Source organism: Crocuta crocuta, unplaced genomic scaffold (genome assembly GCF_008692635.1).
Source record: "Crocuta crocuta isolate KB4526 unplaced genomic scaffold, BGI_CrCroc_1.0 scaffold41, whole genome shotgun sequence".
NCBI classification, from domain to species: Eukaryota; Metazoa; Chordata; class Mammalia; order Carnivora; family Hyaenidae; genus Crocuta; species Crocuta crocuta.
Window position 1 is genome coordinate 4,936,929 of NW_027529428.1, and position 24,498 is coordinate 4,961,426.

At 43.4% G+C, this 24,498-nt stretch overlaps 1 protein-coding gene across 4 annotated transcripts in view; it reads right to left on the reverse strand.

The window, feature by feature from the left end:
• Window positions 1-4,636: 4,636 nt before the first annotated feature.
• The window catches only part of GCNT1 (glucosaminyl (N-acetyl) transferase 1), a 28,440-nt gene continuing 8,578 nt past the window's right edge, over window positions 4,637-24,498 (reverse strand). For 2 of the 4 annotated variants that reach the window (XM_077759364.1, XM_077759366.1), the window contains exons 3-4: window positions 21,233-21,372; window positions 4,637-7,104 (exon numbers count right to left, since the gene is read on the reverse strand). In XM_077759364.1, the coding sequence (XP_077615490.1) occupies window positions 5,674-6,960 (1,287 nt within the window). In that variant the 5' untranslated portion in view covers window positions 6,961-7,104; window positions 21,233-21,372 and the 3' untranslated portion in view covers window positions 4,637-5,673. Of the gene's footprint in view, window positions 7,105-9,066; window positions 9,181-9,399; window positions 9,593-21,232; window positions 21,373-24,498 lie in introns of all 4 variants that reach the window. The other 2 variants (XM_077759365.1, XM_077759367.1) reach the window with 2 other exon arrangements.

Consider the following 24,498-nt stretch of genomic DNA (forward strand, 5'->3'; position numbering starts at 1 on the left):
GGAGGGTTTATAGGGAAATACAGGCTCTAACCTGTTTTGCCATGAATTGTTTACCTGGCACCAGCCTCCCCTACCACGTCTTCAGGGTGGTATCAGGTTTCTGAAACAAAAGGCTAAGAAGGGTGTTCAACTTTATGCTTTTAAGCAGTTTCAGTTCCTTTATAATATTTTTACAACTGCTAACAGCTATTTCTGGGTTATTGCTGTACTGGTCTCTGAGAGGTTAAATGTAAACTAGTAATACATTTTTAGTTTTTTAGTTTGAAAACATGGGTTCATATTTGGCATCTTAAGACTTCATAAATGTCCTCTCTCAAAGTACTTCTCGCTATTCTTACATAGGTAAAAGTTAGAACAATTTTACCAACGCTTTGAGAATATGATTGGATTTCCATTTAACAGATGGACTGATTTGGGAAAGATGTGTAAAATATTTGTCATCTAGGAGCACGATGTAGTTTTCCAGGTCTGTTTCTCCCACACACGTCTTAAGATTGAACATTTTACTGAGCTTGTTGCTGTGATGAATGATAACATAATCCCATTACATTGTAAACATTGTAAACCTTTTTTTTTTTTTTTTTTGCTTGCATATGGAAAAACTTAGTTTTTGGATATCTGGATATATTGGTTAATTTTATATAAACCCTTGCATATGGAAAAACTTAGTTTTTGAATATCTGGATATATTGGTTAATTTTATAAAAACCCTAAGACAAGATTTTTTGGGCTTTCTATTTGGACAAACATGTGATCTGCAGTAATGAAAACAGTCTTTTCTCTCCCAATAGTTAGAAGTCATTTTTAGTTTCGATTGCATCAAAAAATAATAAGTCAATATTCTGTTGAGAATCCCTGAAAGCTTTAAGAAAGCACACATTAGTTAAATCTTTGACAAGGAGGCGAATACATATTTTTAAATGTTTATTTACTTTTGAGAGAGAGACAGAGTGCGAGTGGGGGAGGGGGAGAGAGAGGGAGACAGAGTCCGAAACAGCTCCAGGCGCTGAGCTGTCAGCACAGAGCCCAACAGGGGGCTTGAACCCACAAATCATGACCTGAGCAGAAGTCGGATGCTCTGCTGACTGAGCCACCCAGCCCCCCCTCGCCCCTGCCACATCTGAATCTTTTCACATAATGTGTTAAATTTCCCACCATTACCACACCCTTTTCCTCCAGACATTTCTGCCTAGAGAATTAATTTTTCTTAAATTGTTTTCAAGTTTATTTTTTTGAGAGAGAGAGAGAGCAAGCGGGGGAGGGGCAGAGAGGGAGAGACAGAATCCCCAGCAGGGGCTCGATCCCACGAAGTCCAAAATCAGCACCTGAGCTAAAACCAAGAGTTGGAAGCTCAACTGAGGGGGCCACCCAGGTGCCCTTGGAGAATTCATGTTTTTAATCACCACTCACACACAACACTTACTGGTTACAAAGTACCATGCCGACTACTAAACTAAGTGCTGGTAGCCAAGGTAAAAATAATTTGTGGAGACATGGACTGATTTCTGAATGGCTAATTTTAATGGTGATCTGCCTAGTTACAAATGCATTCAGTCACACCCACAATCAAAAAGAGTAAAACCTATGGAAGCCACGTTTGCCATGGAACACTATTGCATTTATTTTATATTTCTTTTTTTTTTTAATGTTTTATTTATTTCTAGGAGAGAGAGAGAGAGAGAGACAGCGTGAGCAGGGGAGGGTCAGAGAGAGAGGGAGTCACAGACCGAAACGGGCTCCAGGCTCTGAGCTAGCAGTCAACACAGAGCCCGACGCGGGGCTAGAACCCACGAACAGCGAGATCATGACCAAAGCGAAAGTCGGATGCTCAACCGACTAAGCCACCCAGGCGCCCTGCATTTATTTTATATTTAACATGATGAGAAATTACTTTTATTTTTCTAAACAAACTACAAAAGTCCAGGTTAATTGACCCTACATGTGAATTAAAACATGGCTTCCTCTTCCCTTAAATAACTACAAAAGAAAATTTACTTACATTAGCGAATTATATCTGATGAATGACACAAATCCGTGTTTAGAGATAATAATGCCTCTGTAGGGGAGCAAATTTTGCCACCCCCTAATTGTCCTCTTTGGCAAATTGATTATTTTAAGCTGGTAATTTTTAAGAAACTGTAGACACAAGAGAAACCAAAAGGAAGTTGCCCTTTTAAGAGGTATTTACGTACACAAGGGAAATCTCCTTCGGTACCAAGAGGGCAATGACTCTGAATCTCTAGAAACTATTATCAGTGGAAAAGGCATGGACTTAAGTTTGCCTAACAACATTACCCTAATTTACTGTGCTTTTTCTGGTAACCTCCCATAATGGACTCCCCAACATCTTTGGTCTTTAGCTGAAGGTGATGCTTAAAGTTAAGGTAATGGCCTCTGCCATGGAGTTACTGTTTTCCTGGGTCTCTCCCAGGTACACAGAAGGTATACATGTTATTTATTAAGCTTTGTTTAATTTTCTCTTGTTAGTCTCATGTCAATTTGATTCTTAGACCAGCTAGAACCTTAACAGGTAGAGGAAATAATTTTCTTTCTCAACACATTTGCAAACCTTAACAGTTGCTTCCTCTAGTGTGGAAGAGCCTAGGAATTGCCTATAAAAGATATTTTTGTCCACTCTTGTTCTTATTAAGAAATCTAGTAATAGGATACAGCACTTCACTAAAATAAACCTTCCATCTCAAAATTGTAGTTTTATGTTTTGTGAATGATTCCTAACAATTCCCTCCCTTGACCTTCGATGACAGTAAAAGCAGTGTTTAATAACTGATGGATGGGCAACAATTTAAATAATTTCTAGATCTTTCTTAAAGAACTTGTTTTTGCTTGCATTTGAAACCATTTTTTGATTCTTCACATTGCTCATCCCACAGTAGTATGAATTTTGTTAGATTTTATTAGGTGATCTCTAACCTAACATGGGGCTCAAACTGCCAACCCAGAGATCAAGTCATGTGCTCTACTGACTGAGTGAGCCAGGCACCCCAGGTCTCAGTAGCAGGAATTTTATTTAAGTCTTGCTAAAATGTATAAAAGGAGTCACAATAAAATTCTATATAGTCCCTGTAACAGGCATTAGCAACAGGTTATGTTCAGACGGATCTCACCAAGTGCCATTCTAGAAAGTTGAGGTACCACAGCTGTATAAAGGACAGTAGGTCCATAGTTTTACTGTGAGAGTTGGGGAAATGAGGTGCTAAAGTCTTATTTTTATATCTATGGTGGAGAAAAACCTCTCAAAACCTGCCCATTTAAATGCAGATCAGAGGCAGTCACCCTACAAAAACAGTGCTGAGGTAAATAACCTTGGATATTTGGAAATTCAAAAGATAGTCTTGATCATCAATTTTGCTAAGTTCAAAAATCCATATAATTTAAATAAATGGAGCACAACGTGAGAGACCAGCGATTCAAGGTGAGTGAGGGTCATCTGGTGGTCACTGTACTCTTATTTTTAACTTTCGGTAAACTTGAGAATTTTCAAAATAAGACATGAAAAAAATGTACATAAAAAGCACCATGAATAAAGTGAAAAGACAGAGACATAAACTATTTGCCAATGAATATCACGGATTTTAGAGGAAAAAAAGGGACCCATCCAGGAGGTAAATCCTTCTGCAAAGAGCATGGGAGAAACATGTGACATGCATCAAAAGAAAAAACTGATTGAGATGAAAAGAGACAGCACTATCACCTAACGCCCTCACTGACCTCATCTTTTGAGTTTTCAGAGTACTTTTTTTTGAGCCAGCATCCGGCTGCCTATCTAATCATGCGGAAACACAGCAATCTACTGACTGGCGCGTTTACACGTGACGACAAAGGTTTAAAAAATGTGAAACTTTCGTTCAGGAGGGTCAGTGTAACAAAGCTCTCTCCATAAAACGAAAAGGTTTCCGAACTTGAAGGAATAAAAAAAGGCTTCTCAGTTGAGTGCCTGAAAACCGTTTATTGCTGTTCAAAGTCTCGGCTAAATGATAGAGCGTCACATTTCCTGGTAGACCTTTGTCTCAACAGTATCAGCTTATCAAGAGAGCAGGTTTCTTTTTTCTTTCTAATCTTCATTAATTTTGAGAGCCGAGATAGCACAAGGGCCACCTCCACACACTGGCCTTTGGTGGAAAAGGAGAGCAGAAACCATACGCTGTGAATGATACCAACCCTGAAACCCCGTGCCCCAGACCTGATGTTCCCCTCGGGATTCCCAGGCCTTCAAGGACGCATGTGCAACAACAGCGCTGGGGTTGGGGTCCGAGAGAGAGAAGCCAACTGCTAATCCGAAGGCTAAGGACCAACCAAGGGGCAGGAAGCATGAAGAAAGAAGCAAGGGCGGAAGCCAGTCCTTTTCAAATGGAGACACAGTTGACATTAGGACGCAAGCCCCTGGGACGCTGGACACAAGCGGATCCAAAGAGCAACAGCCTTGATTTCTGGAAACAGTACGGACTGGGGCTTAAAAACACTCCTCCCAGTCCCCGGAAACTGCCCACGTAGGGTGCCTCTCCTACCACTCCCATACCTACCTCACCCTTTCGGTCTGAGATCCCTGCACGGATTACGATCACCTGAATCACAAAAGAGAAATGAGGCAAGTAATATGGGGCACCATGAAAACAAGGTTTTTTTAAAACATGTTTTTAATGTTTATTTATTTTTGAGAGAGAGAAAGAGAGACGGCGTTTGAGTGGGGAAGGGGTGGAGAGAGAGGGAGACACAGAATCCAAAACAGGTTCCAGGCTCTGAGCTGTCAGCACAGAGCCCAACGCGGGGCTTGAACCCGCGAACTCTGAGACCATGACCAGAGCCGAAGTCGGATGCTCAACCGACTAAGCCACCCAGGCGCCCTTGAACACAAGTTTTTATACAGTACAGTTTGATAACAGGGTCTGAGGAGACCAGGGGGAAAAAGTAGAGAAAAATATTTGGAAAAATTGAGTGTTTCTCTGTAGACATTATAACAACAAAGATATCTTAACTTTTTAAATAACCTAAGATATCTTTTCTAATAAGCTAAGATGATTCACAGAATCAACTAAACATCGCCACTTTTTTTGTTGTTTTAGAAAACATCTATCCATTGTTAGAAGGGAAAATTAGTCAGATTCACGATCAATCAAGCCCACTTTTTCAAGTTCCCTGAGATGACACATACTGATATACAATTACACGGCATAACGTTATAGCAATAAAGTATTCACAACGATCACTTAAAGTCCAATTTCTATTTCACCGAACAAATCCTGCAGGATAAACTATATCCTTAGAATCGGTTGTTGCTATAAATTTATTCAAATCAAGAAAACTGTCATATTTAAAGCTCTCGAAGGAATTTTGGCACAGACGAAATCATTTTGTTAAGTCCCTGAGCTCTTTAACAGGCTGGTTTTTGTACTGTGTCTTCCCCCAGCCACCTGGGCCACTCACCGCCTGCCCTGGCCCCACGCTAAGTCTAGCACAATATTTGATGCTATAACCTTTCGAACCCACTGTGCTCCAAAGCCGCATAGCTCAGAGGACGGGCGCGGTAGGAGTCCCCTCCACCCCCCTGAAGAGCATCCCCTATAGTTTCTCTGATGTGTATTAGCAAGATGGAAGAGTCCGAGGGGGTGCGCTTCACACATGTGTCTTACTTCTCAAGTTGCCTACAACGAAGAGTCAATGTTTCAGTGTCTCCAGGGCTTTATGTCTCAGATGCTCATCCAAACACTGGATGGCAAAGAGGTCAATGTCGGTGTCAAACTTGTTGGCGAACAAGTGGTGCTTGCGCAGCATCCAGTTCAGGTCACCTGCTCCGAAAACACACACGGAGCGCACGTGGACCCCGCTGCAGGGCGGGTAGGGAGCACCCTTGGAAACATCACCTTCAAAGTACTGCCACTTGACGAACCTCGCGATGGCATGCATGTCAGACATGTCATACTTCTGGCTTAAGGGCAGCGAGCCGGGGACTTCGGGGATCCTCTGGATAGTGGCCCAGAGATACTCATCTGGACTGTATGTGTCTTTTGCCCACTCCATAAACTTCTGGATTTTTTCATTCTCCAGCACGTACTCCACATACTTCCTGCTGACCACAAAATAGGCACTGCCTGAAAACAGAGGTGTTTCGAGAGGGGGGTGCGCTTTGTCAGTTCCCGTGTTGGTCAGCTTCCCATTAACAACTGTATAATGCTTTTTCCACCTTTCTTTTTTATTGGATGGCATTCTCTCGCTCTCTAGGTTGTTTTCACCCATTAACGAGTTGAGCTTCCGGACAATTTCCAGGTTGGTTTTAATAGGAAAATCCATACCGCAAAGATTTATCAAGTACTTCCAGTGTGCACTCATCTGGTAGAGATCCTGCATGCAGTTGAGGTCGGCCTGGACCCGGCTCCACGAGGCATATACCACACTCTCCAGCTGACTGGCCACGAAGACATTACTGAAGCAGGAGGCAATGCCCATCACCGCGGCCAGAAAGGACTCCTCGGATTTTTTGTCCACGTGAATGCAGTACAAATTCTGAGGCATGTAGATGGCCCTCAGGAGCCTGTCAACCATCTCGATTTTGTGATGAACCACTATGGAATAGGCAATGGGAAACTCTGCCTCTTCCTTACTAAGGGGTTCAACGATATATTTGCGCCTCTTGATGAATGAGTTACAATTTCTGGTCATGTTTATATAGTCACTGGTTGTCCATCGAGGGCGCTGCCTAACTTTCACGGTTAGAATTTCAAGCTGTACCTTTTGGATTTCATCTACATCACCCTGTAAAACTTTGGTGCAGTTAATATTACTATTAGGATTCTCCCCCATCAGCTCCAAATGCCCCACACTTACAAATTCGGGCTTCTGATGAATTCTTAAAACAGAGAAGGTGACAAGGGAAAAAACAAGAAGCAAGAAGTAGTATTTAGTGGGATAAGAGAAAAGTCTCCTTCGCAACAACTTTCTCAGCATTTCAAACAATGATGGAGGATTTTCCTTAATTAAGGGCGGGCTTCCAGGCTTCAGGCAGTCATGATTTCTCTTCTCTCATGACCCTGCGAGTTGTCAGTTCGCATTTATCAAGACTGCAAAGGCGGCTTGAAATGGAGAACGGCACTGAAAGAAAAATAGAAGGAATATAGATAAATATGTTCTGTGACGACATCTTCTCAGGTTTAAAATCCGTCCTCTTGGCTAGGAGGTCAGATATTTAAAATAGAAGAAAATTGGCCAATCAGAAGAAAAGGGTACATAGTCTGTAATATTAATACTAGATTAGTAAAAAAGAATTCAAGGCGGGGGGGTGCCTGGCTGGTTCAGTTGGTAGAGCATGCAATTTTTAAAAAAATATTTATTTATTTTTGAGAGAGAGAGAGAGACAAAGCGTGAGCAGGGAGGGGCAGAGAGAGAGAGAGAATCCCAAGCAGGCCCTGCACGGATAGTGCGGAGCCTGCTGCGGGACTTGAACCCATGAACCGTGAGATCATGACCTGAGCCGAAATCAAGAGTCGGGCGCTTAAATGACTGAGCCACCCAGGCGCCCCAAGCATGCAACTCTTGATCTTAGGGTTGTGAGTTCAAGCCCCACGTTGGATGTGGACATTGCTTAAAAATAAAATCTAAAAAAATATAGGTACAAGGATGTGCTAAAATATCCTATAATAAACAGGTTACCCTCAGTCATATTGAAGTATACAAATCACAGTTGAAGACCTAAGCTATAATTATTTAACTCTCCATAGTTGGTGACGTGAGTTTTTGCTCTAAGTAGCACCCTTTGCCTTGACATCATCCGGACACACCCCTTAATGTCCATCAGTTGGCATCCCCAGCCCCAAATGTGTGAAGACCTCACATATTTGCTCCTCACCAGTTTAGGACTAGAGGTGCTCTTCAGGAGAAGTTCAAAAATAGCTGTCACATCTAAAGAATCTCTGAGGGAAAAACAAGTCCACCGAATTTTCAGACTAAAACCAGAAAGGCTTGATTCGGGCCTGTTTTGAATCTCTCTTAGTGCAGTTTCATACCGAGGCACCGCAGGAAGAGAAGACACAGAGTCCAAAAGAGAGACACGGCCTTTCATTTCCTGCATCGCTTTTAACAGGCTAGAATGATTACGACTTGTGAAAAGCAGCAGTTGTACACAAATGATAATGTACGACAGACCTTTTGTCTATACTCAAACAAGGAACCCAACCCATTTTTATTATGTTTACAAAAATGACAAAATACGTTTTGTTTTCCAAAGTCCATTTTATAACATGGCAATTGGTTCTATAACTAATAAGTGCTACTGTTCTTTTTTTTTTTAAGATTTTATTTCACTTATTTTTTTTAAGTTTATTTATTTTGAATCAGACAGCACCGAGCACACAGTGGGGGTGGGCAGAGAGGGAGACAGAGAATCCCCAACAGGCTCCACGCTGTCCACAAGAAGCCTGATGTGGGCCTTGATCCTACAAACCGCGAGATCGTGACCTAATCCAAAATCAAGAGTTGGATGTTCAATTAACTGAGTCACCCGGGTGCCCCCACAATTTTTTTTTTAAGTAATCTCTACCACCCAACGTGGAGCTCGANACCCTGAGATCAAGAGTCACACGCTCTACTGACTGAGCTGGCCAGGTGCCCCTAAGCGCTCCTGTGCTAACAAAGAAAGTCAAATCTTATTAATCGTATCCATCCCAGAGTTAGAGAGACTTGAAATTGGTTTCTGTTTTTTTTGAAACCCGTTTTTAAGACTGTTTAGCACTAGAACTAAAAGTCTTAACTTTCAGTTACTTCTAACTGAAAGACTAGATTAGCACTAGAATGTTTTATATTTAGTTGGCAAATAAATTGTGAATGTTAACAACAAATAAAAACAATTGGTCGTTATTAGTACAGAATAATATGAAAAGCAACATTATTATATATATGTATTTATGTATATGTATTTACTATATATTAATATACATGTATTTATATATGTGTAATTATACATAAGATGTATTATCATATATATTTAGATATGTATATTTATACAACATTATTATTATTTTTTCTTTACCATTTAGAATTAATGAAAGTCTGGCTCACCTAGTCCTTGGATTCCAGGTAACAGAGTTTGTAGGGGCGTCTCATGCATTTAGCATTCTTAAATGTACCAGGCATTTAGTGATGGTGCTATGTCCCATGAGCCTTTTAAAAAATCTGTGAAGTGCAAGGGAAATCTGTGAAGGGATGTAACGCCCACGTAAGTATACATACACATGAGCATGCTGGCGAACTGATCCCCTCAAAATTATGGCTGGTTCATTTCTCTCCTTTAAAATTTCTTTCCCTACAGTCTTTCCTATCTTCCTAACGCTTGTGTGTATGGCCAAAGTTTGAAAATACCTGCAATTTGGGTCAAGCTTTTCCAAAACACACCTCTAGTAGCATGTCCCAAAGTGGGTGCCGAGGAATAGTTTAACGGTCCAATATGACTGGAAAATCCAATACATTCTGTCCCCACGGGGAAGATTCCTGTGCTCATTGGGCCGTTACAGACAATCGCGTAATTGAGGTAGCTGCTTAGCTCATCTTCTTGCCACTATAGCTGGTCCACCACCCGACACCAGACCTGTATTCAAGAGACACGGGGAGGTGGGGGGGATTCTGCTAAAATACTTAAGCGTCACAACCATTACAACACCAGGTCATAAACAAAATGATGCCACTAAGCAGTTCCTACCCTTTCCCTGTTCAGACATTTGAGGAAATCTCAATTCAACCATTAAACGATCTGATCTCTGGGGCGCCTGGGTGGCTTAGTCGGTTGAGCGTCCGACTTTCGCTTAGGTCATGATCTCGCGGTTCGTGGGTTCGAGCCCCGCGTCGGGCTCTGTGCTGACTGCTGGCTCAGAGCCTGGAGCCTGCTTCAGTCTGTGACTCCCTCTCTCTCTGACCCTCCCCTGCTCACGCTGTCTCTCTCTCTCTCCTAGAAATAAATAAAACATTAAAAAAAAATTCTTTAAACGATCTGATCTCTAAGCTAACTGAGCAGAGAAACTTAAGTGGCCTCACACTACAAAGAAAATAAACTTTTGAAAACTAACCTAGAAGAGTCGGTAAACAAAAGAGCAACAACAGCAAGCCCTGGGCCAGGCAGGGGCGGAGGTCTGACTTCCGGAGTTGACACATTATAAAATGTCCCTTTGCAATAACGAAAAGTTACAAGGCACATCAGGAAACACAAGTCTGGCCCATATATAAGAAAAAAAGTGGTCAATTAAAAACTGTCCCTGAAGGGGGCACCTGCGTTGCTCAGTCAGTTAAGCGTCCAACTTCGGCTCAGGTCATGATCTCAGTTTGTGAATTTGAGCCCTGTGTCAGGGTCTGTGCTGACAGCTCAGAGCCTGGAGCCTGCTTCCAGTTCTGTGTCTCCCTCTCTCCCTGACCCTCCCTTGCTCACACAAACACACTCTCTCAAAAATAAACAAACATTAAAAAACATTAAAAAAAAAAAGTCCCTGAGAAGCCAGGGCATTGGACTTATAGACTTTAAGTCAACTATTAGAAGTATGTTCAAAGAACTAAAAAACTGAAAGAAAGTGTATGAGAATGATATTTAACCAAACTGTGAATTTCAATAAAGAGAGAAATTATAAAGAAAAAACCCAGTGTCAATCTGGAATTCAAAGTACAGTGACTAACTGTTAAAGTGTCTAAAGGGGCTCCACAGGTCTGAGCTGACAGAAGAAAAAAATCAGTGGAAGTGAGCACAGGTCAAGTGACAGTATCCAGTCCGAAGAACAAAAAGAAATAAGAAAAATGAACAAAGGGGGTCCCTGGATGGCTCAGTGGGCTAAGCGTGATCATGATCCCAGTTAGTGAGTTCAAGCCCTTCATTGGACATTTTGCTACCAGCGCACAGCCTGCTTTGGATCCTGCTTCCTCCACCCCCACTCCCCCACCCCTCCCCTGCTCACCTCTCTCTCTCTCTCAAAAAAATAAATCTTAAAAAAAAGAGAGAAAAATGAAGAGAGCCTCACAGACCTGTGAAATACTATTAAGCACAGTATAACTTGCAGAAGGAAAGGTGGGGGAACAGGAAATGGGGGAGAGTGAGGTAGAAAAAATATTTAAATAATGCCGAAAACTTCCCTGAATTTGATTTAAAAAAAATTAATCCACACATCCAAGAGGTGAAATGAGCTCCAAGTATGTGTTCTTGAGAAGAATGTGTATCTTGTTGACATTGGGTGAATTGTTCTACTGAGGTCTAGCTGGTTTGTATTATTGTTCAAGTTCCTTGTTGACTTTCTTCCTTCTCTCCATTTCATAATCATAAAATGTCCTTCTTTGTCTCTATTAATTTTTGTCTTAAAGTCTATTTTGTCAGCGTTTGACTCTTGGTTTCAGCTCAGGTCATGATCTTACAGTTCATCATACCATCGTCTGTGAGTTCGAGCTCTACATCGGGCTCTGCACTGATAGCACAGAGCCTGCTTGGGATTCTCTCTCTCCTTCTTTCTGCACCTCCCCTGCTTGCGCTGTCTCTGTCTCTCTCAAAATAAATAAATAAACTTTTAAAAAATAAAAGACAAACAAATCAAAACAGATCTCTCCCCGAAACCTGGCCAAGACCCAAGATTTCGTCTCCACAGACTGGGGCACACCAGGGTTTCCCACCGGGCAACAGTGGGACTATGTGAACCCAAAGACAACAGGTATGGAGATCTCCTTCACTATTTCCAGCTATCAGTTCCTAGCACTTGGACAGCCAAGCCAGTGCAGGAGTTGATTTACTAGGAAATCCACCCGAGTCAACCGTGAAATACGCTGCTTAAATTGGATATTTCCCCAAATGTTCAAAGAAAACAGACTGTGCATAGGGAGGAAAATTCATAATAATGTCCTCGGAGAGATAAGAAAAAATATTGTATTCAGTCAGCCAGTAATCAAAACAGGTTCTACAGTCTGAAAACAGACAGAACAACACTCCCACCCGATACGCTCTTTCACAGGGTGCCCTTGTGTTCTACAATCAAGAAACAGTCAAAATTCCTTTCCCCTTGAATTTGGTCAATCTCATGAATACACTGACCAGTAGAGTTTGGCAGAAGTGACCCTATATGGCCACCAAGGCCGGGCCACATGAGACTATGCTGCTTCCGGGGCATCTGGGTGGCTTAGTCGGTTGAGAGTCTGACTCTTGATTTCAGCTCAGGTCCAGATCTTGGGGTTGTGAGTGGGAGCCTGGAGTTGGGCTCCATGCTGGGTGTGGAGCCTACTGGAAAAAAACCCCAAAAAACTATGCAGTTGTCTTGGAAAATTTGCTCTCCAGAAATTTCCCCTCAGAACCAGCTTCACTGTTGTAAAAAGCCACAGGGAGAGTTCGTGGTACCCAAGTCAATGGTCCCAGGTGAACTTAGCCTTCATTCATCCCAGCCCAGGTGCCAGACATGTACGTGAAGAAGCCACCGGATGACTTCAGCTCTTAGTCACTCAAGTCTTATCTGAATTCCTGACCCACAGAATGTGAACCAAAAATAAAAATGGAAATGTTTATTCTACTACTTTTGGGGAGGTCTGCCTCACAACAGGGACTAGAGAAAATAAGAAGCCACATAAATGGAACACTTAGCAAATGAAAATGAGCTCTTAAAAAAATTAATGACATGATAGGAAAAATTGAAAAACTCAATGGCGGTATTGGAACATAAAGTTTAGGAAAACTCTCAGGGAGTTAAGCAAATAGGGAAACCAACTGGTGGGGAAATTAGAGGGAAAAAAAATAGTAAATTTAGAGAACCAGACTAGGAGATCCACTATCTGAAAACCAGACCTCCAGAAAGGCAAAACAGAAAAGAAAAATGGAAGCAAGGAATTAAATAGCCAAAGATTATTTCTCACAAACAAAGAACGGTTTCCAGATTGAAAACTCCTTGGAATACCAACACAGTGGGCGAAAACAGATCCACACCAAAACACATTCGCGAATCATGAAATATTGGGAAAAAGAATATCCACATAGGTTACCAGACGGGGGGGAAATAAGCCACATAGACAGGCCTCGGAAGCAGAAGGTTTTCACATTTCATGAAAACCAGCCACAGAACGCACATAACGAAGCAATACCTTCACCATGCTGAAGGCAACTGAATTCCACATGAGAATTCTTTGAACCAGATGAATTAATAAGTTCATTAAAGGTAAAAGAAAAAATTCTGCACCTTAAGACATGGAAGTCTGCAATTCTTAATCTCAGGGTTGTGAGTTCAAGCTCCAATGTGGGGGTAGTTTACTTTAAGAAAGTAACCACCACCACCAAAAACCCTAAAGTATAAACTAACAAAGGGGAAGATAGAGGGGCGCCTGGGTGGCTCAGTCGGTTAGGTGTCTAACTTTGGCTCGGGTCATGATCTCACAGTTGGTGGGTTCGAGCCCTGCGTCGGGCTCTGTGCTGACAGCTAGCTCAGAGCCTGGAGCCTGTTTCAGATTCTGTGTCTCCCTCTCTCTCTGCCCCTCCACTGCTGGGGTTCTGTTTCTGTCTTTCAAAAATAGCTACATGTTAAAAAAAATTTTTTTAAGGGCGGGGGGAAGATATAAGAATCAGAAAAGGTATATCCCAGGCCAACAGACAACCGTAACAGGCTGGGGCAGATGAGAAGGTCCGAGGAACAAGAGTCTTCTAGCTGAAACTGCTGGAATCCATGAAGGGAAGCAGCATGTTGAAAATTTAACAAACAGCATCTTGGAAATTTAAACAACAGGCAGAGTTTGGGCAGTGAATGTGTAATAGCTACTTTGCAAACAAAGTAAATGATGGAGGGTTGGGGTGATAATTATGGGTTCCAAAGAAATCAGGGACATGCAACGATGAAGAAAGCAATCAGCGCGCTCTGGGGCTTAGCTCCGCAGAGCATCAGTCTTAATAATGTACACACTCTTCTTCCAACGAAGACTCAATGAATCCTCATTAGGAGCACAGAGCAATGGTAAAGACTGTCGTTGAAAGAAATAGATTGCGTGCTTTGCCCAGGATCATATACCTGCCCGTGGGAGAGGCTCTAAGTGACGTCACTGCTCTGAGCGACAGTCCTGTCTAATCTCATCCACCACCAACTGCTCTGAGCGACAGTCCTGTCTAATCTCATCCACCACCAACAGCTCACAAGGGTAAAGAGGAGACAGAAGAAGTGACGTGGGGGACTATTTTCACAAGGATAAGTACATGGGGAGATACATGTAAAGGAAGTCCAGAAACCACGGATTATCAAATCTAGATTTCGGTTTGCAGTAAGTTAGGAAATGAGAAGACCTTACAATGTAAAAAACTAACAGCTAGGTAGGACTAGCCCATAACTCAGGATTTTAAATAAACCAATTCCAAAAGATGACATTCATCCCAATCACATACTTGCTGGTTTCAGTGAATTTAGGGAAGTAGTATCACTACACTGAGAAGAAAATGGAGGGAAAAAAACCAAACGAGCTACCTGTGGCTCAGGCTAGATATTCCTAAACTCTTTTTTAAAAAGAGGGAAGTGGTTTATTAAAAATTAATATGACACATACTTAGACCTCAAAGGAGAGGGATTTAACATATTCATGTGAACACGCATATACGTATGCACACGCCCCTAAGAACAATCAAAGTTTTCCTGTTCAGGCTGGAATTACCCTCAAGACTCGAGACAAAGGGGTAAGATAAAAAGGTTCTTGCACTTGTTAGCTTCGTTAACCTTGGGTTAGGTTAGAGCTGACAGGTGAGTCAACGGAATGAAGAAAGGGTGGATTTCAAAAAGGTAAACTCCATTCTTCTCGACAGTTTCCACCACGGTAACTCTGGGTTAAGTCCAAACAAAACTAATTATTAGACAGGAGAACAATTCTCTCTGCCTGTTGCCTAGCGTATCATTTTTAATGGTAGAAATAATTTTTTCTTAAAAAACCATACATGCGCACACACGTGCGTGCCTGCACACGTATGCGTAGAGAAACGGCTAGATGGCGAAAGTGGGGTTCACGACCTATGGTCTTTCTGCAGCAGGAAGGATGGTCTAAGCTCGGTTCGCCTCTAGTCCCACTGAATACTCCTCTCGGGGCCCATTTCACAAACTCCCAAGGACTGTTTTTCTATGACCCAGAGGCTGCCGTGACAGGAACAAAATACCCACTATTGTGATCCATGCGAAAGGTGTCCTGGTATCTCACAGGATTGCGACTCAATCAACGGTGACCAAAGGCCACCCTGAAGCAGCCAAGGGAAGGACCAGGAAGCAGATAAGATCCCAAAGGCATTTTCTGCCGTTAAGGGTAGGGTTCTTTCCACCACCTGTGCGTCCATGGCCTCACCTCATCTGAGGGAACCTGGCCTGTCACCACAGGTTTCTGAGGTGTCACATTTTTCTAATGATTTTTTTAAGTCTTTTTATTTTGAGTAAGAGAGAGAGAGAGCGCACGCGCGCAAGGGGAGAGGAACAAAGAAAGAGAGGAGAGAAGGGATCTGAAGGTGGGCTCTGTGCTGAAAGCAGAGAGCCCAACGCGGGGTTTGAACTCACGAACCGAGAGATCATGACCTGAGCAGAGAGGTCAGATGCTTCGCCAGCGGAGCCACCCAGGCGCTCCCTGAGCTGTCACATTAACACAAGCTCCTGAGATCCCAACAGTCTGGCCAGACCAGCCAGGAAAATTCTTGGGGTGCCCAAAACTTAGGACCATGATTAAAAACACCATCTCCCAGAGTTCATTCCAGAGTTTTCTTGGGATCCAGCCACGGAAACACGGGCAATAGGAAAGCTACTATCAACAACCCTGGACCCCGTTTCCTGTACCCTCTTTCCACTTGAAATAAGATCTTACAACTCAAGCCAGACGGTGTGACTAAGGAAGGAGAGGGCTGAACCCAGACCCACACCCCGTACCGCAGGGCGAAGCACAGAATGCTGCACAGAGAGTCACTCAGTTATGTCCGGTGAGTAAATAGAAGTCTCTTTCACGGGAAGCCCGTGTTCCTCTGCTAAAAACTTAATTAACATGTCTCCTCTCTCCCTTCTGAAGAACTGTTTCTAGTTCGCTACATATGCCCAAGGGCATGGGGTTCAGGAAACTTACATGAAAATTGCCAGACTTGCTAGCTTTCAAGTAGGGGCAAAGCTTATTAGACCCTTCCTACCCTCCACACTGCTGTGGAAAGATGTGCTTTTTAAAACCAGTGTGCACTTATAACTCTGACTAAAATAAAGGCTACGTTTTTCTAAAGTCTTAAAGGTAGTCTTAAGATTAAGAGCTATTAAGACAGCGGATCAAAATCAAAACTCAGTATTTTGAAGTTCAGTAAGCAGAATGGATACTGGGATTTCTTTTCTTCCATCCTACCTTCTTTTTACAATTCCATTAGCTGTGTAATCCTGTATTAAAGTGTACAAAATCAATTTAAAAAACTAAAACAAACAAACAAAGCCAACTGGGTGGCCCAGTTGGTTGAGCATCCAACTTCGGCTCAGGTCATGATCTTACTGTCTGTGAGTTCAAACCCCACACCGGGCTCTGTGCGGATGGCTTGGAGCCTGGTGCCTGCGTTGGATTCTGTGTCTCCCTTTCTCTCCGCCCCTCCCCCATTCATGTTTTATCTCTGACTCTCTCTCGAAAATAAACATTAAAAAAAAATTATAAAGTGCAGTTAATCATTATATATTTAAATTGTATAGCATCACTAATTAAAGTTTCTCAATGACCTGTTTCTAATTTTAAATTAGATAAATTACAAGTAGGTTTCATCTGTGTGATCACCTATACGAAAGGGAAGGAAGGAAGGAAGGAAGGAAGGGTTCTCTATACCTGAATTAATGGCATGAAAAGGTCTATAGATTTTTTTTTTTCATTTATTCACGATACTGCTGTGAAACGAAACTATGAACTTCGATGAACTTCATTCACTGCTGGAAATAGCATTCACTCTCTTCTCTGTCCCCATCGCTTCCTCCCTTGGAGGCATAACCAGGTCCCCAAGCAGTGGACGCCAGAAACAGGAGCTGAAACCTACCATTTCTGCCTGCTGGCTCGGCCGGACCAGATGCATTGCACCCGGGTCTCTGCTGCAGAAATGAAAGCTGTAAGTCCACCAAAAGGAAAAGAAAGCAGACGCACTTGGGTGGCTCAATCAGTTAAGGGTCTGCCTCTTGGTTCAGGCTCCGATCATGATCTCACAGTTTGTGAGTTCAAGCCCCCCGCTGGGCTCTGTGCGGACTACGCAGAGCCTGCTTGGGATTTTCTCTCTGCCTCTCTCTCCCCTGCTCATTCTCTCTCAAAATAAATAAGCTTAAAATTTTTTTAAAAAAGGAAAGAAAGGATCCAGAAGGCTTCTTTGAATTCCTTGAATACAGCTGACTTGAATCTTGGAAGAGGAGTAGGATTCAGAGAGGAGGAAAAAGGAGAGATGCACTCCCTACTTTCTATGCATGCTTAGGACCTGAAAGCCTGAAGCGAAGGAAGAAAGGCTGTGATGTATGACGAACACAGTTTTAAAAAGAAAAGGAAAGCCAGAGATAATAGCTGTTTGCCCCTCATGTTCCCTAGCCCTGAAGATCTCTTTCCAAAATCTAGTATGACAAGAAGTATGTTTCTCAATGTGGTAAACCACACCAACGGATGAATTTTTTTTAATGCTTATTTATTTTTTTAGAGAGAGACAGAGACAAAGAGTGCAGGAAAAGAAGGGGGACAGAGAGAGAGGGAGACAGAGGATCCAAACGCAGAGCCCGACGTGGGGCTCAAGCTCATGGACGGTAATGTCATGACCTGAGCTGAAGTTGGACATTTAACCAACTGAGCCACCCAGGCGCCCCAGCAATGAATCGACTTTTAAGCACGTCCGCGGAAACAAGTTATGACTTCAGCAAAGAAATCAGAAGAGTGGGGTGCCTGGGTGGCTTAGTCAGTTAAGCATCCAACTTTCGCTTTTAGGTCATGACCTAGCGGTTCGTGGGTTTGAGCCCCACGTCGGACTCTGTGCTGACTGACAGCTCAGCCCCTGCAGCCTGTTTCAGAGTCTGTGACTCCCTCTCTCTCTGACCCTCCCCTGCTCACGCTGTCTCTCTCTCTCTCTCTTTCCCCTAGAAATAAATAAAACATTAAAAAAACAATTAAAAAAAAAAAGAAATCAGAAGAGTGATGATAACCAGGACCCCCACCCCGCCCCCACGGCACAAATGATGAAATGGCTCACTCTCAATAACGCACCCTCTGAGAGAGCCGCCTGGTAGTATGGAGAAAAGCTCTGTCCTGCCCCAGGATGGCACCTCGTCTCTAAAACGAGCTTTGCTCAGTAGTAATGAAAATGCTTAAACCAGTCCCGGAAAGGAAGGAAATCCAGAAGAGCCAAGACACTGTTTTGGAAATTTCCTTTGCACATCTGAGGTAAACAGTATGTACGCAGAGACCAGACTTGATCTGTGGCTTCTTCTCTGAATGCCTCTGTTCCTTGCCCACCCCCTTACACACACGTGTGCACATCCTGAATGTGTGAGGCTAAAGATGGACGCTCTTCACCTGGGTCTTCTTTAAATACCTCATGATAGGGGCGCCTGGGCGGCTCGGTGGGTTAAGCATCCGACTTTGGCTCAAGTCATGATCTCAGTTTATGAGTTCGAGCCCTGCGCCGGGCTCTGTGATGACAGCTCAGAGCCTGGAGCCTGCTTCGGATTCTGTGTCTGCCTCTCCCCGCTCACACTCTGTCTTTCTCTCTCTCTCTCGCTCTCTCTCAAAAGTAAACAAACATTAAAAAAATTTTTAAATATATAAATAAATACCTCACAATAGCTTATGAGGGAGAAGGAAGACCCAATAGCTGGTCTGGCTTCATCCTTTTCCCAAGAGCCAATACACATCCATTAATGGAGTCACAAAAGAAAGGGGGGGGAAGGGAGGAGGGCACCCACAGGGCCAGACACAATGACACAAACATCCCAGCTCAGTACTAAGGCAAGCATCCCAGCTCAGTACTAAGGCAAGCATGGAAACAAGGAGACGTAGGGATAGAGCCGGTCAATTCAAACAGGACTCTGTAGTATGTGCCCTTCACGCTGACACATGTGTTTTCCGGAGCAAAAAAAGTCTCACTAATCTCACCACTGTTGATATCCTGCATCCTCTTCAAATTTACAATTCAGTGCTAGATTTACAAGTTTTATATACTTCCTCCCTGGAAAGCCACAAGAATGCCCATTAACTGTACAAAAGAGAGAGAGCACGTGCACAGGAGCGGCACAGAAAGGAGACCAAGAATCCCAAGCAGGCTCCATGCTGTCATCGCAGAGCCCGACGTGGGGCTCGAACTCATCAACTGTGAGATCATGACCCGAGTTGAAAACTAAGGCTTGGGACGCTCAACTGACTGAGCCACCCAGGTGCCCCAGAAGCAGCTTCTTAGATTAAGAAACAGACATGAAAGGACATATATTAGGAGACACTGCGAGGAGTAAACCCAGGTTGTGTGAACACACAAAAAGGGATCTTTGTAGGTAACCTAACTTTGAAATCAGACAAATATGTCCTCCACGGCAGCAGAGTTCATGTGCAGAGGCAGACCTCGATAGGCTTGAATGAAATATATCTGCTTATGCACGTGCGTGCACACACACGTTTGTGAGAAAGGAATCTTTAGCTCCTTACCCCTGCAGGCCAGAGTCGAGTGTAAGAGATCTTACTGTTTACTTCGAAATTCCAGACTGAAGGGTCATAAACTTGTGTCTTTCATTTTTTGGAATCTAATACTAGGTGGTTTAGAATACTGAATAGAGCACCATAGTGTTACAGAAACAAAACTTTAGATTTGAAAGGTGCTTTCGAGTTCATTTTGTCCGCTCTTAATTTTGAAGATGAGAAAACTGGGGCATAGAGGTCACATGGTTGGCTGGGCCACATGCAGACATCTTCACACTGGCCCTGGTTTCTTCCCACCTGCTCGTCACAAAGCCCGGAGGTCAAGGGTTTTCTGAACAATCCTGATTTCAAATATTCCGGGCTTTAAATTCCTCCTAGGAGTAGAAATTCTAATCCCAGAATGCTAGATTCCTTTTTGTTTTTAAAGGAAGTCCTAAAATTCCAGGTCATAACATGTGTCTGGACTTTTGGCCTGCTAATCACAATCGTCAACCGTAGATATTCTCTATCATACAAAAAAACCCCATAAAGTTAATCAGTGGCAAAAATGAGACGCACTCTTTCTAACACATTAAAGTCCAGCTCAACCTCTAGCATGCAGTCCCATTTCTGAATCACAGCTGACTGCTCCTTCTTTGAAATCGAACGTCACTGACTCACGGAAGCCACAGAGAAAAACAGCAGTGTGAAGTCAAACAGGAGGGACTATAAATCCCAACTATGTCACGTCCTTTTTCTTTTTTTAATGTATGTTTATTTTTGAGAGAGAGAGTGTGAGCAGGGGAGGGGCAGAGAGAGAGGGGGACAGAGGATCCTAAGAGAGCTCGGGGCTGTCAGCACAGAGCCCAATGTGGGGCTCGAACACACAAACCATGAGATCATGACCTGAGCCGAAGTCGGTCGCTCAACCGACCAAGCCACCCAGGCGCCCCGCAACGATGTCATGCCCTAACGCATGATTTCAGCAAGCTGCCTAATATCTCCCAGCTTTAGCTTCCTCAACTGAAAAATGGAGGTCATAATGCCTTCCTCATGGGGTTGGTGGTGATTATAAAACCCTACAAAGCACCTCGCACAGAGTCTGGTATGTGGCGATTGTTCCACAACAGGAGAACGGGTGTCTTCACCATCATCTCCCATTTTAGCACTAAATTCCACATAACCTGGTCTCTGAAACTGGTCCACGCACGTCCTCAGCGAGCTACTGGTCTCAGACTCCTAGCCTACCCCCTCTATTCACACTGTTCCCTGGGAAGAAAGAAAGAGAGAGAAGAGGGAGAGGAGGGAGGAAGGCAGAAAGGGAGAAAGAGAAAGAAAGGAGCGAGAAGGATGAAGGAAGGGAAAAAGAAAAGAAAAGAAAATTCCTTTCCCTCAATGAAAAGTACGGCAACGTCTTGGATGCTTTGGTTAAATGTACCTTCAAGCTCACAGTCTTTTCCAGATAAAGAAACTAGGGTACAGTATCTAAATGCTCCCATTTACAGTGGTGGGGAGCAGACCATGCATTTGAAGCCCCCTGTGTCTGGTCCGACAGAGGGGTCCCTATAAAGAAACCCCAAAGAACTGGCCTCGTACCGCATGGTGCTCTTCCTGTCTTTGAGACTGGCCTTACCTTTCTGCACTGGGCACCAGGGCAGTTGGGTTCGGTCAGTTCCTGAGTGATCCAGCACTCTGCAGCCCCTCAGCAGGGGGGTGGTGGGCAGCAGCTGGGGAGGCTGAGCGTCGGGAGCAGAGGATGACCGGGAAGTCCCACTGCAAAGACAAAGGACCAATCAGTCTGTACAGGGACAAGGTCTGAGGAGTGACTTTCTTTCTTACGTTATTAACAGCTCCTGAAATTGATAGGCACTTGATGCACCATGTGTTCGCTGCTATGGTGGTTTCTTCTCGTTTCTCTTTTCTTTTCGTTTCCTTAAAGACAGGGATTAAAACAGATGGTGCTTTTACCGTGGAAGCTGTTGTGAGATTAAGGAGACTGTTCGCGTGAAGAGTTACACAAACCCGGAACTAGCTACTTTCCCTCTCACTTCAACAGTCAAGGAAAAACTGAGGCTTTAGCTCCTTTGAAGAAGGTCATTTGCTCCGGTTTACCAGCAGGGCTGGCTCCCCAGAGGGCAGAGGGAACAGAGCAGCCTCACTTTCTGGCCAAAAACAACAGCAGATCCAGGTATTAACTGCTTCTAACCATTCCTTGCCCTACCTCCTAACTGTCCAAGAAGCCCCAGAACCTTCCAAATGTTCCTGTGGGTGTCAATATGACAAACTATCCTCCTAAAGGCGTCAGCCCTAAGGTACAGGACAGCAACCCCTTTAACCTCAGATACCCAGTGTGATCCGAGATCTAACCGGCCCGTTGAGGCAGGTGCATGAACTTGAGTGGCAAACTTTATCCAACATTTTCATTGTGTCCAGATTGCATTTAGGTATCTTTCTTGAATTCAAAGGTCCTGCCAAAGCCAAGAATGAAGGAACTCTCTATATAGTGACATCAACAAAAGGGTTTTGAGATGAAACAGCATCCACAGATAAGCTGCACTCCAGTCTTTACAGAATAAACCCATTAGAAAACAAAGCTCCAAATATACGGTCAGTGTTCACTGGACAAATGTGAGAAGCACACATCCAAAAAGATTCAGTGGTCCTCTTTTCGTGTGGGGGAAGGGGTATCTTTCCAAGCACTTTTAATAGGTTTCAGTTTTTAATGGTCACTCAAAATGGTACACTGAGATAAAATGGCCCCGCATCCTCCAACGGAAGCTCCAGTTAAATATGCTTGCAGAGCGTTATAGGAAAGGTCATTTCCAAACAAACAAAAAGCCACTTATAATTCCAGTCTGGTCACACATCATTGTCAGGTTCCCTTCTGATGCCTGTCCAGGGACCATCCTGACGTATATCTGTGAGTAGATGTAATGGCATCTGGGGTTCAATTTTCTATTCTGTTTTTTTCTTTTTCATTGTTTTTGTTGTTGTTGTTGTTAATGGACATGAGAGTCTTTTTGTTAGTATGTGTCTCGTGGTTGGGTACTAAGGGTATTTCCTAATTACATTGCTATAAACGTGAACTGTGAACCCTTTTGAAAATGTACATGTTTTCTCTTGGCTTTATAAAGGGTCTCCAGGAACAGGGGATTCTTGGAGCAAAACTTGCCAAGTTTCTATGGCTCTTTTTTTTTTTTTCCTCTGAGAGAGAGAGAGAGAGAGAGAGACAGACAGAATCTGAAACAGGCTCCAGGCTCTGAGCTAGCTGTCAGCACAGAGCCCCATGTGGGGCTCAAACCCACGAACCATGAGATCGTGACCTGAGCCGAAGTTGGACGCTTAACCGACTGAGCCCCCCAGGCGCCCCTCTATGGCTCTTGATTGCCTCCCAAATGGACTCTACTCACTACACTGCCACTAGTAATATCTGAGCACCATTTTCTCTACATTTATGAAATAATTATCTTAACTCTGTACCACATATTCATCCACTGTATAATTCTTTTTGTCGATATCACAACTGTAAATTGCTACATCACTGAGTTTCATTTTGCACCTCTTTGATTGCCAGGGGCTCAGCATTTGCTCTTGAGTGTGTGTACGTGGGAAAGGAAGAAGAATTTAAGTAGCACTTATTTCAGCTCTGAAGCCAGACTGCTCAACTCAAAAACTGGCTATCATCACCCACTAACTCAGACTTTTGTAAGCTCTTAACTTCCCCAAGCTTTGGCTTCTTCTCTGGTAAAAATAATAATAAATAAGAACAACAATAATAGAGGCACCTGGGTGGCTCGGTCGGTTAGGTGGCTGACTTTGGCTCAGGTCATGATCTCACTGTTCGGGAGTTCGAGGCTCAAGCCCCACATCGGGCTCACTGCCGTCAGCATAGAGCCTGCTTCAGATCTTCTGCCCCCCCTCTATTTCTGTCCCTCCCCCGCTCTCCATCTCTCTTAAAAATAAACATTAAAAAAAGAACAATAGTAATTTTAAGCCATTTGATTTCATTAGAATCGTGTGTACCTTAGAGTTTTCATAAAGAAAAAGTGAGCCCACCTGTCAAAAGCTCATAATACATTTGACAGACGGGCCCTTAATAAACGTTAACAATTTGTTCATTATTATTTATATTTTCTCTTCTCTGGACAACGTTCAAATCTTTAGTTTACTCTTAGAGGTAACTTCTTTTAGACCTCCAAAATCGGAAACTGTATTGCAAGTTTACTAACCCAAATGCACTCGACTGAATTCCATACCAAGCAGCTATTATGCAAAACCGAATCCTCTGGTTCTGGGGGGGAAGAATACAATCATAAAAAAATGCATCTCCCTGATCTCAAGGAATTCACACAAAGGTTATTTGCTGAGCCTTCTGGGGGAAATTATAGGTTGGGTCAATATAGCTAAAAACTATTTTGGGAACAATGCCTCCATTATAGCGCTGAAAGGAACTTGCAAGAAGTGCTAGCCTGACTGGCTACAAACAACAGCTCTGAGGGTCCCCCCTGGGGCTGGGGAGGTTACTGAGGACTCATTCCTGGGATGGCCACACTCTACTAGCAGCTACTACTTACGGAATTTTCATTGTAAACCAAGCGTTTTGTTTATTAGCAATGGTGTTAGAAATGAAGCTTCCTAGATGAATTTAATGACTTGAATTAGATTGACAAAAGAGTAAGCAGGGATGAGATCAAGGTGTTGCAACTCAGTGGACGGAATAGAGGCATCCTACGGGTGTCTTGCCCAGATATCAAAAGGACAATCAAGGCCAGCAAGTCTATTAGCCCAGGAGAGTGCCTAAGGCGCATTCCTGGGTCCCACCGCCATGGATTCCAGAAAATTAACCAGTACTTGATTGCTACTCCATGATCAGCTGAATCCTGCTGCCACCCCAAGTGC